This window comes from Taudactylus pleione, unplaced genomic scaffold (genome assembly GCF_031769625.1).
Source record: "Taudactylus pleione unplaced genomic scaffold, aTauple2 ptg000278l, whole genome shotgun sequence".
Lineage (NCBI taxonomy): Eukaryota > Metazoa > Chordata > Amphibia > Anura > Myobatrachidae > Taudactylus > Taudactylus pleione.
Window position 1 is genome coordinate 2,513,349 of NW_028284680.1, and position 17,007 is coordinate 2,530,355.

Here is a 17,007-nt window from a genome sequence, read left to right on the forward strand (position 1 = left end):
TTTTTTCCAGTTAGCAGAAGGGTCCTGTCATTTAGGGGGGAGAATGGGGCTGGAGCCTGCTGCGGACAGGAGGGACCTCACACTGCAATAGTCACCCCAGCGGTTCATAGAAGGGCAATGAGGAGAAACAGCTGGGGCAGAGGAGACCACACAGAGAGGGGTGAGACTAGGCAGAGAGCCACGCTGAGAACATTGGGCAGATACAATGAAGCACAGAAGCTGAAGGAACATCGTGAGACTATAAGGTTGATTCTGCTCGCAGACTGTACAGGCAGGAGCTGGATTAGCTTATTGTAACCGGCAGATAAATGCGGAACGCAAACTGCTGACATCACCGAATCTGCCCCAATGTCTGAGTCCTGGTATATGTAACATAACTAGACAGCAGGTCTGCGTATAGCAGCGAGTACCAAGAGTAAAGACTATGGGGCCGGATTCAGAGACTCGAGCAATGTCCATCGCTGCTGCAATTCCATACGCAGCAGACTCGCAATAATATACCGACTCAGGCCCGACGCACCCTGTCAACGCCTCACATTCGTAGCTTACGTACAAGAGCGAAAAAAAAAAAAAAATCGGCGACACATCGAACCTGTAAACCTTTGCTGTTTAAGAATGCGCGTCTCACCTAAGACGCCGGGATCTTTGCAGCTGAGGACGGATTCGCAGAGCCTCGCCAGAATCTGCATTTTTGTATCCACTCCCCGTTACATTCCCCTAACGCTGACTACGTCACTCACTTTGCCAATAAATCCTCTCTGCGACCGCCGTCGCTAATCTGTCGCTGTTGACTCATGAGCAAACAGAAAAAAACAAAAAAACACTCCACTGCGCACGCCATGGACACTGCGTGCACCTCTGATCAGGATCTAGAAGGCCCAGGAGTACAGGCTATGTGGTATAAGTGGCTACATTAGGGGTGTTACTATTACATGCAGCGGAACATACCACTATTTATAAGAACTGTCCTGGATTGAGAATAATGACCACTAATAATGAGCTGGAGAGACTTGTTCATTTCAAACAGTTTCATCTCATTCCCATTATAGACACTAGGCCGGCGAGCAGCAGGAGCAAGGAGAGTGCGAGCTGTTGGGATTGTACCATTAAAACTAAAAGGGGGAGGACGTTAATTTGCTTTTAATGAGAGACCGTTTGGCTTCCAAATTTCTTGTGACATCTGTCTGAACGGTGCCACCTTAGTGCCCACATATGCAAGTTGCTTGAGCGGGATCCCAGTGGTCACCTATGCCCAAGCATAAGAGCTAGCCAGGGCACATGAGAGGACAGAGGACAAGTGCGTTATTGGCCCGTGCAATCCCCGGTGCGGCACATGGAGACAGAGGGCTACATGGACAGGAATAAAGAGGAGACTCCCAATGACTTGGTAAAATTCCGCTACTTATGGCGCCTCAGTAGAACTACTTACAAACGCAGCTCCTCAAAGGTCTTCACGGAGAACAAAGGGGAGGACGGATCCCTCTGCAGCACTTCCACATTGTGAGAAGATTCCACCACTGACTTGCGGATCAGCTTGTTAAGGAGAGATCGTTCTGCGGAGTCCTCTACAAATACAGTCATTCATTTTATTGTCATTTCTGCTGAGGGACTAAAGACATGTAACAAACAAGAAGAGTAAATTTGTACTCACCGCAAAATCAATTCCATTAAGTCCATCTGGAGACCATGCAAACTGTGGGTTTAGAGGATAGTGGAGGAGTAGGAACTAATTATTTAAACTATTGGAGCTGAAACCCCTCCTGCAGCAATTCAGTCATTTATCTAACAAAGCCAAGAGGAGACCTCAGCATGCAACAGTACAACCAACAAGAAACAATTAGGGAGGGAACGTAGTGTCCCCCAGATAGAATCAGAGGAATGGACTAGACTGCGAGTACAAAACATCCTCTTGCGTTCAATATGGGGGACACCACAGACTGTGGCACTTCCTAAAGCAAGCCTCAAGAGAAAGGGAGCTTGCGCACCGGCCGAGCATAAAACCTGACGCCCGAGGCCACAAAGAGTGGTACCAGGAAAAGGTGGAGAAAGACTGTACAGACGACCAAGGACCAAACTGCTACCGCTGCTCCACTGAGGTACCTCCCCACCCGCCGTGATGCCCAGAAAGCATTTACAGCCCAAGGAGAATGCACCCGAAGAAAGCCAGGCACCGGCTGACCCAAAAGGACAGAAGCATACTTAATAGGAGAAGCGATCCAGTGAGTCACAGATCACTTGGAGGAAGGCCTGCCCTGCTGGTGAGTAGCTTAAAAGAGCAAGAGGTTGTCCGACCATTGAACAAACATCGCATAATCCACAGAACATGCAGAGTCCAGAGAACAGCCAAGAAGCAGAAAGGACTGAAAGATGGCAAAGTCAAAAATCAGGAAAGGAGAACTTGCAGATAGAGCTGCATACTCTGAGACCCACTAAATGAAACAATGGCCAACAGAACGCCACCGTCACAGTAAGCTACTGCAGGCCAACCGAGGAACTCGCTGAGGCGTCTCCAAGGTCACTTGAGGTCTCAAGACGGGACCAGTACAACAGGAGGCCGTACATTCTGCAGAATGGTGGAACATATGGAATAAGGCCAGACGTTTCTGAAACTGAAGCGATAAAGCAGAAACATGACCTGACAGCTGGATAACAAGAGAGAACCCTTCCCGAAACAAGGAAAGGAGACACCATGGAAGCGGGCTGAGATGGCCATATTAAACTATAAGCTGAAACCTAAGAGTGGCCCACCATGCTATTACTACAAGCGTAGTCCGAACAGAACAGTCTAATGACTGAAATTAGGTAAAAGTACACAGGAGCACAGCCACCAAGTGTAGTAGCTAACAAAAAGCTCCAGAGTAAAACAGCCTTGGAAAGCAGAAAAGGGCTGAAAACCAAAAAAAATAAAAAAATACTGGGAAACCGTACAGATACCAACACGACCTGACCAAGGAAGACATTCAAAACACAAACTGACCTGGACACCCTGACTACAATACTGCAATGTGCTACCTAGAAGCATTGATAGAAGGAAATCCGCAGGAAGGAAAATTAATGCACACACAATCCTGAGCAGTGCACCAGAGCTTCAGGAGAAACTGGAAAAAGTCTGGAACATGGACATCTCCAATATTAGAAGCGTCAGTAGAACCTGCACCCAGGAGCGCAACCACCCACCCAACTATAAACAGGTGCGCCATATGGCAGGCCCGCCCCTCCAAAGAAGTGTGCAGCCAAGTCTGCATCTATCTGAAAAATCAGAAGCAACTAGAAGGGCTTGCCCAGCAAAGGTAATTCCGGCTAAGGATTTGCCCAAGAACAGCAATTTTGGCTAACATTACTGGCCTGCAATACAGAAAGACAATAACTAATCTCAAAATGGCACATAGAGCTCCTGCCGAGGACTCCAGATCACTCCAAGGAGTACAATACAGAAACTCAACCCAAGAGCACCAAAATAATGTTCCCGGAAGGCTGGAAAAATAACACATTTGGGCTGCATTCCAAGGGCTAAAGACATGACCCAACTGGATTGGCCAGAGACATCAGTAGTGTCCAAAAGCCAACAGAACTTAACCCTCAGCAAGTAGTTCAGAGCCATGGGCACGAGCCCTGCAGCCACTACTTGAACCGGACAAATCTGCAACCCCCTGTGCAGAATCCGTAGGTTCAAAATCCGGGGTAGGTACTGTGAGTGAGTCTTTAGTCACAGGTCCAGGACACTGATTTGCAGGGGTGTCCCTGTCGTACCTGGGAATGGCTACATGCTACCCCCTGCCTGCCACGTGAGGTAAACCACAGTGGCTAGTGTCCAACAGTTATATGTGAAAATGCAGACAAAACATGCTGGTGGGGACGTTAATAATGGTGGCAGTCACCATATGCGTCTAGCCATCCAGGATAGTAAAGACTGATGACAGGGAGAAGCCCGTTAACAAGGTCCTGAGTGGCTCTAAACGAGCCCCACCAAGCTGGTCCACCTCTTCCTAATATGAAACACTTTCCCCTAGTAAGGTAGAGTAGAGTTAAGCACTACCTAAGAGGGGCTGTAGCCTTTACAGGAATGCTGTTGCCTGACAATTAGGGACATGAACTGAAAGCAACTTACCGGGAAGTGCCGGTACCAGGGGCCTGCTTGGGTCTTTGGCAACTCTGTTCAACCCATCCAGCACTACTGGCAGTAGACAGTGATGGGCGCCGCAGCTCCTGGAGACGTCACCGTCCTTATAGCTATGTGATGACCAGGTGCAGAAGCAATAAACTAAGTGTCCTCCCAATGCCACTGCTATTGAATCCTCATGGAGGAGGGGTTCTATATGATTAACCTCCTCTTCCCAAAGATGGTGACCACTATGAAAAAGGCACCAAAACAAAATGGAAGGTAGTCAGCAGAACGCTGTGATCCCGGTGATGTCTTCAAAGAGAACCGAAGACTAAAGGAGCAAGCTCCGGTCGGCTTAAAAACAGTAACCTGCCGCTCGGCTAGAACGCAAGGCGCGGCTCTGCCAAAATGGCGGCTGCTTTAAAGACAATGTAAGCGGACTGGGAGCCAGCAGAAGGCTGTGCTCCTAGTAATGATCCTGAAAGGGCTTTGAAAAAAGAGATATGGTAAGAACTTACCTTTGTTAGCTCGCAGCGAGATGCCCACGAGGGGCCCACAGACAAGAGTAGAATGAGCCTTAACAGAAGCCGGAACCGGCAGGCCTGAGTGTGTATAAGCCTCTGAGTTAGTCATACGAAGCCATCTAGCCAAAGTTTGTTTGTTGGCTGGCCATCCCCTCGTGAAATCCAAAGAGTACAAATAAGAAATTCGATTTACGAAGGGAACTGGTCCGATCCACATAGATCCTGAGAGCACGGACCACATCCAAGGAGGCCTCACCAGCCGAGAGGCCTGGTGACTGAAAGGTCGGTACAATTTCCTGATTAATGTGGAAATTAAAGACCACCTTAGGTAGAAAACCAGGTCGAGTGCGAAGCACAGCCCTGTCCTGGTGAAATATCAGAAAAAGAGGACGACAAGAGTGCCCCCAATTCTGAAACCCTCTTGGCCGAAGCAATCGCCAGGAGAAAAAGCGACTTAGCCGTCAACCACTTGAGCTCCACCGAATCAAGCGGTTCAAAAGGAGGACCCTGGAGAGCTTAAAGAACTACCGCCAAATCCCAAGGCACCACAGGAGGAACAAAGGGAGGCTGAATCCGGAGGACATCCAGTAAAAAGGTGCAGATATCCGGGAGCGGAGCTATCGTTCGCTGGAACCACACAGATAGTGCAGAAACATGCACTTTTAACGAGGCCAGACGTAGGCCTAGGTCCAAACCAGCCTGAAGGAATACCAAAAATCTCGAAATACGAAACACCTGAGGATCGTAATTTCCGGCGCTACGCCACAGGAAAAAAGTGTGCCACACTCCGTGGTAGATACTGGCTGAGGCAGGCTTACGTGCCCGAAGCATTGTGCTGATGACAGAGCTAGAGAAGCCCTTGGATCTTAAAATGGATGTCTCAAGAGCCACGTCGTCAAAGACAGACGACCCAGATCCAGGTAAAGGCACGGAACCTGAGACAACAGGTCCGGGCGCTGAGGCAGCTGTAACGGAGTGACGATGGAGAGACTCAAAAGATCTGAGTACCAGGATGCCTGGGCCAAGCTGGAGATACCAGCAGGACCATGCCTCCGTCTTGCTTGAAACTCCGAAGAACCCAAGGAAGCAGAGATACTGGAGAAAACAGGTACGCAAACTGGAAGGCCCACTTCACTGACAGAGCGTCCACCATGCTTGCTTCGGTATCTCTTGTTCTGGACCCGTACGCTGGTAACTTGTGACGGGAGGCCATGAGGTCCACTTTTGGGGGGCCACATTTGTCCACAAGGAGTTGAAACACCTCTTGGTGAAGATACCATTCCCCCAGATGCACGTCGTGATGGTTGAGGAAGTCCGCTTCCCAAATGAGGACTCCTGGGATGAACACTGCCGAGATTGCTGGGAGGTGGCACTCTGCCCAAGAGAGGATGCGAGACACCGCTGTCATCGCTGCCCGACTTAAGAGTGCCCCCTTGATGATGGATGTACGCCAACGTGATGGCATTGTTGGACTGAACCTGCACGGCTCTTTCCCGAAGAAGAACGTGACCAGACAACTGGAAGGCCCTGTACACGACCTGAAGCTCCAGAATGTTGATTGGGAGAATCGCTTTGTAAGCCAGTCCTGAAGCAAGTGCGGACCTGTCACTGTGCTCCAACCCTGGAGACTAGGATCTGTTGTCAGAAGAACCCAGTCCGTGATCCAAAAGGGGAGACCCCTGGTGAGATGGCTTGTCTGAAGCCATCAAGACAGGGACAGGCACCCCTCCGGAGGCAGCACCAGCATCTAAGTCCTGATCCGATGTGGTAACCCGTTCCATTTGGATATGATCAACCCCTGCAGGGGTCTGGAATGGAACTGGGCATATTCCACCATGTCGAATGCGTACACCATGGACCCTAGAAGCCACATTGCCGAGTGAACAGACACCCAGCAACTGTTCAGGCAACTGCGCACCCGCAGTTGCAGGGGAGGAGATCTTTTCTGGGGTAAGAAAGATCCTCTGCTGATGAGAATCCAGAAGGGCTTCCAAATGAACCAATCTCTGTGAGGGAATTAGGGAGGACTTCCAATTTATCAGCCACCCGAGCGCTTGCAAACAAGCGATCGTCAGGTGTAGATGTTGTAGAATTACTTCCGGAGAGCTCGCCAGCAATAGGAGGTCGTTGAGATACGGTAGAAGCCGTATACCCTGACTCCGCAGATGGGTGGCCATGACAGCCATAATCTTGGGGAACACCCTTGGAGCCGTGGAAAGGCCAAAAGGGCAGTGCCCGAAACTGGAAGTGTTGCTGCAGTATAGCAAACCGTAGATACCGCTGGTGAGAAGGCGCTATGGGAACATGAAGGTATGCATTCTGAATGTCCAGTGATACCATGTAATGCCCAGGTTCCATTGCCAGAATGATGGAGCGATCGTCAGGTGTAGATGTTGTAGAATTACTTCCGGAGAGCTCGCCAGCAATAGGAGGTCGTTGAGATACGGTAGAAGCCGTATACCCTGACTCCGCAGATGGGTGGCCATGACAGCCATAATCTTGGGGAACACCCTTGGAGCCGTGGAAAGGCCAAAGGGCAGTGCACGAAACTGGAAGTGTTGCTGCAGTATAGCAAACCGTAGATACCGCTGGTGAGAAGGCGCTATGGGAACATGAAGGTATGCATTCTGAATGTCCAGTGATACCATGTAATGCCCACGTTCCATTGCCAGAATGATGGATTGTAAAGTTTCCATCCTGAATCTGGGCACTCTGAGGAACTTGTTCAGCGATTTTAGGTTGAGGATGGGCCGATGAGACCAATTGGGTTTTTGAACCAAAAACAGAGTAGAGTGGTAACCAGTCCCGCGCTGAGAAAGCGGGGCTGGAACAATGACCCCTGCTTTCAGCAAGGACTCTATGGCTTCCCAAATCTGCAAGGCCTTTCTCGTCCTGAGAAAGACTCGTGCAGAAGAACTGGTGGGGAGGTCTGTGACAGAAGGAGAGGGTGTACCCCTAAGAGACCACTTCTTTTACCCAAGCATCCTTGGTGGTGTGGCACCAGAACTGGGCGAACTGAAGAAGCTGGCCTCGCACCCTGGGTTCCCCCAGAGGGAGGCCCGTCCCATCAGGCTGAGGGTTTATCCTCCGGCTTGGAAGTAGGACGTCTGGCGCTCCAGGCCTGTTTCTTAGGCTTAGAGCAGGGCTTCACAAATTTTTCTAAAACCTAGGAGCCAGGATGAAAGTGTAGGAGCCAGACCCCCCCTTCCCCCAGGGCAGCATTACTGAGCACCTACGCCCCAGGCAACCAACCCCCATGGCCACACCACTAACGGGGTACCCCAGGTAAACCACCCTCCTACAGCCACATTATTGAGCAGCTAACTCGCCTCTCCAGGCAACCAACCCCCAGAAAGAACACCCCTCCACAGCCAAAAAACCCAGTGTAAGCAAAGTCACCGCCGGCAGTGGGCAAACTAGAGAGAGTGGTGGGCCCAGATGCAAGAATACACTTTTGGCACCCCTATGCAGTGCCCCCAGTAGTGGTCCCCCTTACGCAGTGCTCCCGGTAGTGGTCCCCCCTATGCAGTGCCCCCGGTAGTAGTCCCCATTATGCAGTGCCCCCGGTAGTAGTCCCCCCTATGCAATGCCACCAGTAGTAGTCCCCCATCTGCAGCGCCCCCGGTAGTAGTCCCCCCTCTGCAGTGCTCCCAGTAGTAGTCCCCACTATGCATTGTCCTTAGTAGCGCCCCCCTATACAGTGCCCTAGTAACACCACCTCCTTATACAGTGCCCCAGTAGCGGCCACCCCCCTTTGCAGTGCCCCCAGTAGCGGCCACACCTCCAATGGCTGCAGTGGTCCCCATATATAGTGCCCCTTTAATCAGTGCCCCTAGTATGCATTGCTCCCAGTAGTAGACCCCCCCAGCCCCTTGTAGTACCCCCAGTAGTGCTCTCCCCCTTGTAGTGCCCCCAGTAGTAGCCCTTGTAGTGCCCCCAGAAGCAGTCCCCCCCTTGTAGTGCCCCCAGTAGTAGTCCCCCCTTGTAGTGCCCCCAGTAGTAGTCCTCCCCCCTTGTAGTGTCCCCAGTAGTAGTCCTCCCCAATTGTAGTGTCCCCAGTAGTAGTCCTCCCCCCTTGTAGTGCCCCCAGTAGTAATCCCCCCTGGTAGTCCCCCCAGTAGTAGTCCCCCCCCTTGTTGTGCCCCCAGCAGTAGTCCCCCTTGTAGTGCCCAGTAGTGCTCTCCCCCTTGTAGTGCTACACGTAATAAAAAAAACCCACTTACTTGAATTACCCCTCCCGCCGCCATCCGCTCCTCCGTTTATCCTCCCGGGCCGGGCCGCTCTGCATTATGGGAGAGACGTCATGACGTCTGTCCCATTACCCACTGCTGGAGCCGGAAGATGGAGCGGCTCCTGCAGTGGGCGCAGCGGCAGTCAGTGAGAGTCTAACAGACTCTCATTGGCTGCCACTCAAAACAAACACACAGCTGCCGGCGCCGGCGGCTGTGTGTCTGTCAGTCACTGTGTAGCGCGCAGTGCAGTCTGTGTCACAGAGACACAGACTGCGCGCGGCCAGCATGGCGCTGCGGGCCCAGGGGGCACACTGCCCCCCGGCCCAGCCCGCCACTGACTACAGGGCCCGGGGGTTGCTGAAAATCTGGTTGCCATGGCGACCTGGCCCCCGGGTTTTGTCGAGCCCTGACTTGGAGGACTTGGCTGCCGATTGCCTAGGGAAAGACTGACCTTTGGACTTTCTCTGAGAACGAAAGGACCGAAATGCAGGTGTCCTAGCCTTAGTAGGCGCAGCTGCCGATGGCAGAAAATCTGACTTAGACTTTGCCAGAGTGTCTACAATTTTGTCCAGGTATGGTGGGGCCAAATAAAATCTCATTGAAGAGCAAGGCCTCCAGGCCCTTCTTGGAATCAGCATTCGCCCCCAGGAGCGTAACCACAAAGAGCGGCAAGCAGACACTGCTGCAGCCGAGACTCTGGAGGTTAGTAGACTGGCATCCAAAGCCACCTCGCCAATATATGCAGCTGTATCTCTCATTTGGCCCACTAAAGATCTTTGAGCCTCAGGAGCCTCCTCAGTGAAAGTATCCTCCAGCACATTGGCCCAGCTCTCAATGGCCTTAGCCACCCAAGAGATAGCCATGGACGGACGGACCACAGCCCGAGAAAGAATAAATCGATTTCAGGCACATCTCCACCTTCCTGTCCGTGGAATCTTTCAGGGATGTAATGGAAGGCATAGGCAGTGTAGCACTCTTGATTAGGCGAGTAACATGAGAATCTACGGCAGGCGGTGATTCCCACTTTTTGCAATGACCTGCGGGAAACGGATAACTTGAAGATAAACGTTTTTGCGACTGAAAACTCTTACTAGGCGATTGCCAGGCCTCTGCCATGTGGTCTGTCCGCTGGTCAGAGAGAGGAAAAACTGCCGAAGTCACTTTTGCCTTTTTGAAATCCGGGTATTTGGATTCAGGGGCCGGAACGTCATCCCCTATGTCAAGTATGGATCGAACCGCCCTTACCAATGCTAGCACATTAATAGATGATTTAGGTTCCACCTCCCGGACAGGGAAATCCGAATCAGACCCCTCAGGCATTTTCCCATCATCCGAAGACACGTCCGTGTCTGAGAGTTGCGTAGACTGGGATGACATAACAGGGCATTTAGAGGCCTTCTGAGGTTCTGCAGTCCGTAGCATGGTCTGAAAGGCCGTAGATGAGGCCGCCAAACTCTGGCCTGAACTAGAGAACACATCCACCCAAGGTGGCTGACCAGTTTGCGGAAGTCCCTGGAAGGGAATTACAGACTGTTGAGATACCGGAGGTGACTGCACATAGAGTTGTAGGCCCTGATAGGGAGAAACAGTCTGAGGCCCAGGAGTAGACTGCAATAATTGCGCGATACCCTGAGGGGGGAGGATGGCTGTTTGGGGGTAACCCCATATGGGTGGAGAACGTCCGGAACCGCCAGGCGATCCGCAATGAAGACCAGCACCTGAGAAAATACCGCCCAAGGAGGGTCCTGACCCATTGTTGAGGGGTTTGAGGGACCAGGCAACTGATAGCACCTCACACATAGCCCATCCTGAAAAAAATCCTCCATTCCAACCCCTGCAGCGCAGCGCCTGCAGGAGAGCAGAGTGGGACCAGTGGAGCGCTCAAACTCCGTCAGACATGGCTGACTCAATGAAATAATATTACATATATATATATATATATATATATATTATATATATACACACATTATATATATTATATATATACACACATTATATATATACACATTATATATATTATATATATACACATTATATATATTATATATATACACATTATATATATTATATATATACACATTATATATATTATATATATACACATAATATATATTATATATATACACATAATATATATTATATATATACACAATATATTATATATACACACAATATATATTATATATATATACACACAATATATATTATATATATACACATAATATATATTATATATATACACATAATATATATTATATATATACACATAATATATATTATATATATACACATAATATATATTATATATATACACATAATATATATTATATATATACACATAATATATATTATATATATACACATAATATATATTATATATATACACATAATATATATTATATATATACACATAATATATATTATATATATATATACATAATATATATATATACATAATATATATTATATATATATACATATATACATTATATATATATACATATATACACATATATACATATATACATACATACACACACACACACATACATACATACAAACACACACAATGATACATTTCGATAAATATAATGGGAATCCGGAAGCGCCAAACTAGGGAACCCACTAGCATGCAGCACACAGGTCGAGTAATATTGTACCGTGTAGCACACAACTGTATGTGACAGACCTCACAAATACTTTAATTTATATAAGTGAGATCAAAGAAGAAACCTCCCTACACACACCTGTCAGGGCTGTAGGAAAAGGAAAGGGCTAGGCATAGACTGACAGTATTCAGAAACAGTCAACGCTAGCAAAAGTCACATGCCATGCAGAAAGGAATACTCACTGCACCCTTGACACTACAATCAACCTGCCCAGATTCAGTGTCTGGGAGGGCTATAGTGCTGAATACACTGTCCCTGCAGGGGAGAGGTACGCAGGGGGACCAGTCCGTACAAAGCCTGGGAGATCTGTTCTGCCGCTAAGGAAAAGATGGCCGCCGGAGACTTCAGAGGGGGTGTGGCTGTAGGAGGAGAGCAGCTCAGCAACGCCAGATCCGAGCGGAAAGGTGCGCTGAGCTGAGGGGAGGAGCCGCTAAACAGAGAAGGCTGCCTCCCCTGGCTGGCCATTAACCCCCGGGACGCCCGCTCCCGCCAAAGTTCCCATGTGGTCTAGTGGATGCGTGGGGTATGGGGGGGGCCCGCCGTCACTGCCAGCACCTCCGGTCTGCCCCCAGAGACTCGAGGCAACAGACTGCATAAAATCGAGATTTCCTTACCTGTCCCTGTAGGTACGGCAGCAGTCCGGGGAACCCGCAGAGTCTGACTAGCACAGTCTCCTGGGTCCCGCCGAGCTCCCCAAATCTGTACTGGCATTGTGCCACCGGCGAGGTGACTGAGCGGCAGCTTGGACGTCCCATGGACAGTCCTGCTAATCATCTCCCCCTGCGCAAACAGTGACCTGACTCCGGCCGGGCACCAACTTAAACTGAGGTACCTGTGGCTCGGGGGAGGGGTACAGAGGATAGGACCCAGTGCATCCTGGGATCTAAAGCTTTAACTGCGTGGTGTCCGTGGATCCAGATCCAGCTATACCCCAAGGTCAAGCCTGTGGACCCCCTATGGACCCTGAAGTAAAAAAAAAAAACAATTGTACTCTAGGTCACGCAGCACTACCGCAGTAGGCTGCGCCAGTTTACAGTGCAATCTGATTTAGTACACTCACCTGTCTGTCTCTCTATGTGAGGGTATAGATGCATTGTCGTGTTGTTAAAGGGGCAACAGTAGTTCCGATTGTCTGGCTGCTGCTGCCATGTGCAGCATCTGTTCCCTCAAAATAGTGGCCACCATAAAAGCGATGCCGAAACAAAAACTAAGATGACATGGAGCCAGCATAAGATTGCCGCTCGGCCACCCAGCCATGTGATAATACCCGCGTTTCCCGCATGCGGTGGCGGCCGAGCCAGTAATAACGGGGGGCCTCATAAGGAATCAATTAGGTACCTAGAGCACCCGCAGGTGCCTGGTGACCCTCTCCTGGGCCGGGAGCGTGTTGCTGTGGGGGAGACAGTCGCCGGCTGCCAGCGCTGTCCTAACATCCGCTCCCCAAGAACATGATTCCATGAGGGGATTCAGGCACCTAGAACAGAAGGAGATAATAGGCTAGAAAAGAAAAAGTCAGAGCTCCAATACTTCGTGCCTCTCCTGCAGGCACTACATAAAAAACTGAGCTGCTGCAGGAAGGAGGTGGGAGGGATTGGGGGTGGGGTTTCTGCTGCAGGAAGGAGGTGGGAGGGATTGGGGGTGGGGTTTCTGCTGCAGGAAGGAGGTGGGAGGGTTTGGGGGTGGGGTTTCTGCTACAGGAAGGAGGTGGGAGGGTTTGGGGGTGGGGTTTCTGCTGCAGGAGGTGGGAGGGTTTCTGCTGCAGGAGATGGGAGGGTTTGGGGGTGGGGTTTCTGCTCCAATTGTTTTAATTAGTGTGAAGAACATTCCTAAATAAAGTTTAATATAAAAAATGATCACAATGTCTCGTATTTATCAGCACATTGATACTGCTTATCTGTACCTTATTGGTGGTGATATTCTGGTGTTCCAATCTGATGCTATAATTACACAGTGTCAATCACTGTAGCTCAGTCCTTCAGTTAGTGGCCATTTTGTTGTAGACAGGGCAGTAAATGGTATCTCAACCCTTACCAGGGAGACCAGCGACAGCGCCACTCCAACCACAGACCCCAAGCAGAGGTAGACGCCCCCAGCGGATCACCTTTAAAAAGTGCGCCGTTTGCTGCATCCCCTGCAAAGTCAGTCTGGACTCCATCGCTCCAAGCACCACTGTATCCACCACGCCACACGGTATTGGTTCCAAGGATAAGGTAAAGATAAGAAGTATTAATGTGCTGCTCGTCTTTCACTTGATTAACAACTGAGGGGTCATAAGTGTGGAGCGGGACACTGCCCCACCCATCTAAATCCCACCACCACTCGGCACCGACACTGATGACTGAGTTCAAAGACACGAATACTAATATATGTATATTGCTAGACCATTAGTACCCATTTACCAATTGCTAGGCATTCGATCCATCTGCTATCAATTTTATTTGCAATTGTGTTACCATCCAGATATCTTGTTCATGAGCTATTCTCCAGTGGTTCTCAAACTCGGTCCTCAGGACTCCACACAGCTCACATTTTCCATGTCTCTCGGTCCTCAGGACTCCACACAGCTCTCATTTTCCATGTCTCTCGGTCCTCAGGACTCCACACAGCTCACATTTTCCATGTCTCTCGGTCCTCAGGACTCCACACAGCTCACATTTTCCATGTCTCTCGGTCCTCAGGACTCCACACAGCTCACATTTTCCATGTCTCTCGGTCCTCAGGACTCCACACAGCTCACATTTTCCATGTCTCTCGGTCCTCAGGACTCCACACAGCTCACATTTTCCATGTCTCTCGGTCCTCAGGACTCCACACAGCTAACATTTTCCATGTCTCTCGGTCCTCAGGACTCCACACAGCTCACATTTTCCATGTCTCTTAGCAGGTGCACAGGTGTACTCATTACAGGTTGAGTATCCCATATTCAAATATTCCGAAATACGGAATAATTTTGGCATGACTGAGATAATGAAACCTTTGATTTTTGATGGTTCAATGTACACAAACTTAGCACAAATTATCAAAACAATTATATAAAATTACCTTCAGGCTGTGTGTATAAGGTGTATATGAAACATAAATGAATTTCATTTCAGTACACAAAACTTGGCTTGAGCCACAAAATTATTGAAAATATTGTATAAAATTACCTGCAGGCTGTGAGTATAAGGTGTATAACAAGAGATATGGTAAGAACTTACCTTTATTATCTCTGTTTCTACGAAGTCCATAGGGTCCACAGGGTGACCTTGGGGGTATAGCTGGATCCTGGATCCTCGGGCACCACAGAGTTAAAGCTTTCAGCTGCTCCCAGGATGCACTTGGGTCCATCCTCCCCTATACCCCGCCCCCGAGCCACAGGCACCTCAGTTGGTAAGCAGCCCAGGCCAGAGGAGGAGACGAAACAGAGAGAAGGAAGACTGGAACACACAAGAACCATACTCACAGAAATGGGAGATGGAAAACCGGTGACCAGTCACAGAGCCCATATGAAGCCAGGTGCGTCAGGGCGGGTGCCCTGTGGACCCTATGGACTTCGTAGAAACAGAGATAACAAAGGTAAGTTCTTACCATATCTCTTGTTTTCTACTTCAGGGTCCATAGGGGTCCACAGGGTGACCTTGGGGATGTCCCAAAGCAGTCCAACTAAGGGCGGGGACGCTTCTGTCCTGATAGGAGAACACGGCGCCCAAAGGATGCATCCTGAGAGGCAAAGGTGTCAAACGCATAGAACCTCAAAAAGGTCTGAATGGAAGACCAGGTGGCCGCCTTACACAGCTGAACAGCAGAGGCGCCACGGCTAGCAGCCCAAGAAGGGCCCACAGACCGAGTGGAATGAGCCTTAACAGAGGCTGGAACAGGTAAACCCTCCTGCATATAAGCCTCAATAATAACAGAACGAAGCCAACGGGCTAGAGTCTGTTTGTTGGCAGGCCAACCCCTCTTGTGAAAACCAAAGAGGATAAACAAAGAATCCTACTTCCTCACAGAACTAGTCTGGTCCACATAAACCTGGAGTGCACGGACAACGTCTAAGGAAGCCTCCCCAGCCGAAAGATCAGGCGACTGAAAGGCTGGTACAACAATTTCCTGATTAATGTGGAACCTGGAAACCACCTTAGGCAGGAAATCAGGACGAGTGCGAAGCACCGCTCTGTCCTGATGAAAAACCAGAAAATGGGGACGACAGGAAAGCGCCCCAAATCCGAAACCCTCCTGGCAGTAGCAATTGCCAAGAGGAAAACAGTCTTAAAAGTTAGCCACTTGAGCTCCACTGACTCCAAGGGCTCAAAAGGAGGACCCTGTAAGGCCCGAAGAACCACCGCCCAATCCCACGGGGCCACAGGTGGCACAAAGGGAGGCTGGATTCTTAAAACACCATGGAAAAAGGTGTGTACATCCGGCATAGCAGCAATCCTGCGCTGGAACCACACCGACAGAGCAGACACGTGCACCTTCAGTAAGGAAAGACGTAATCCTAAGTCCAAACCCGACTGAAGGAAAACCAGAATACGCGAAACCCGGAACACCTGGGGATCATATCTTCTGGCCTCGCACCACTTGAAGTAAGTGTGCCACACTCTGTGGTAGATCCTCGCGGAAGCAGGCTTGCGCGCCCTCAGCATGGTGGTAATAACGGAGCTAGAAAAGCCCCGAGACCTCAGGACGGCTGTCTCAAGAGCTACGCCGTCAAAGATAGTCGACCCAGATCCGGGTGAAGACAGGGCCCCTGAGACAACAGGTCCCGTCGTTGAAATAGGAGGTACGGAGCGTCGATGGACAGGCTCCGCAAATCGGAGTACCACGGCCTTCTGGGCCACCAGGATCAGTGTGCCTCCGTCCTGCTTGAACTTGCGCAGGACCCGATCCAGGATCCAAAAGGGGAGCCCCTCGAGGAGATGAGCCGTCTGTAGCCACCAGGCCAGGGACAGACGCACCTCCGAGGACAACACCAGCATCTGAGAGCGGATCCTGAGTGCACCGACACTCTGCCCCTGCTCAGACAACTGTGAATCCGCAGCTGTAAGGAGGAGACCTTCTCTGGAGTCAGAAAAATCCGTTGTTGACGAGAGTCCAGAAGGCCCCCAAATGAACCATCCGCTGTGATGGGATGAGGGAGGACTACTTCCAGTTGATCAACCACCCGTGCGCCTGTAGACAAGCGACCGTCAGGTGGAGATGCTGGATCAGTACCTCCGGGGAGCTTGCCAGCAAGAGGAGGTCGTCTAGATACGGTAGCAACCGTATCCCCTGGCTCCGAAGGTGAGCCGCCATGACCGCCATCACCTTGGTAAATACCCTTGGTGCCGTGGAGAGGCCAAAGGGTAGAGCCCTGAATTGGTAGTGGTTGTGGAGAATAGCAAACCACAAAAACCGTTGGTGCGATGTTGCTATAGGCACATGGAGGTAGGCGTCCTAGATATCCAGGGAGACCATATAATCCCCCGGTTCCATCGCCAGAATGATGGAACGCAAAGTTT

The 17,007-nt window shown here is 50.1% G+C and overlaps 1 protein-coding gene across 2 annotated transcripts in view; it reads right to left on the bottom strand.

The window, feature by feature from the left end:
* The window catches only part of LOC148513479 (ATP-dependent RNA helicase DDX25-like), a 116,388-nt gene that overhangs the window by 67,082 nt on the left and 32,299 nt on the right, over nt 1-17,007 (bottom strand). For both annotated transcript variants that reach the window (XM_088481761.1, XM_088481762.1), the window contains one exon: nt 1,430-1,565. In XM_088481761.1, the coding sequence (XP_088337887.1) occupies nt 1,430-1,565 (136 nt within the window). The remainder of the gene's footprint in view (nt 1-1,429; nt 1,566-17,007) is intronic.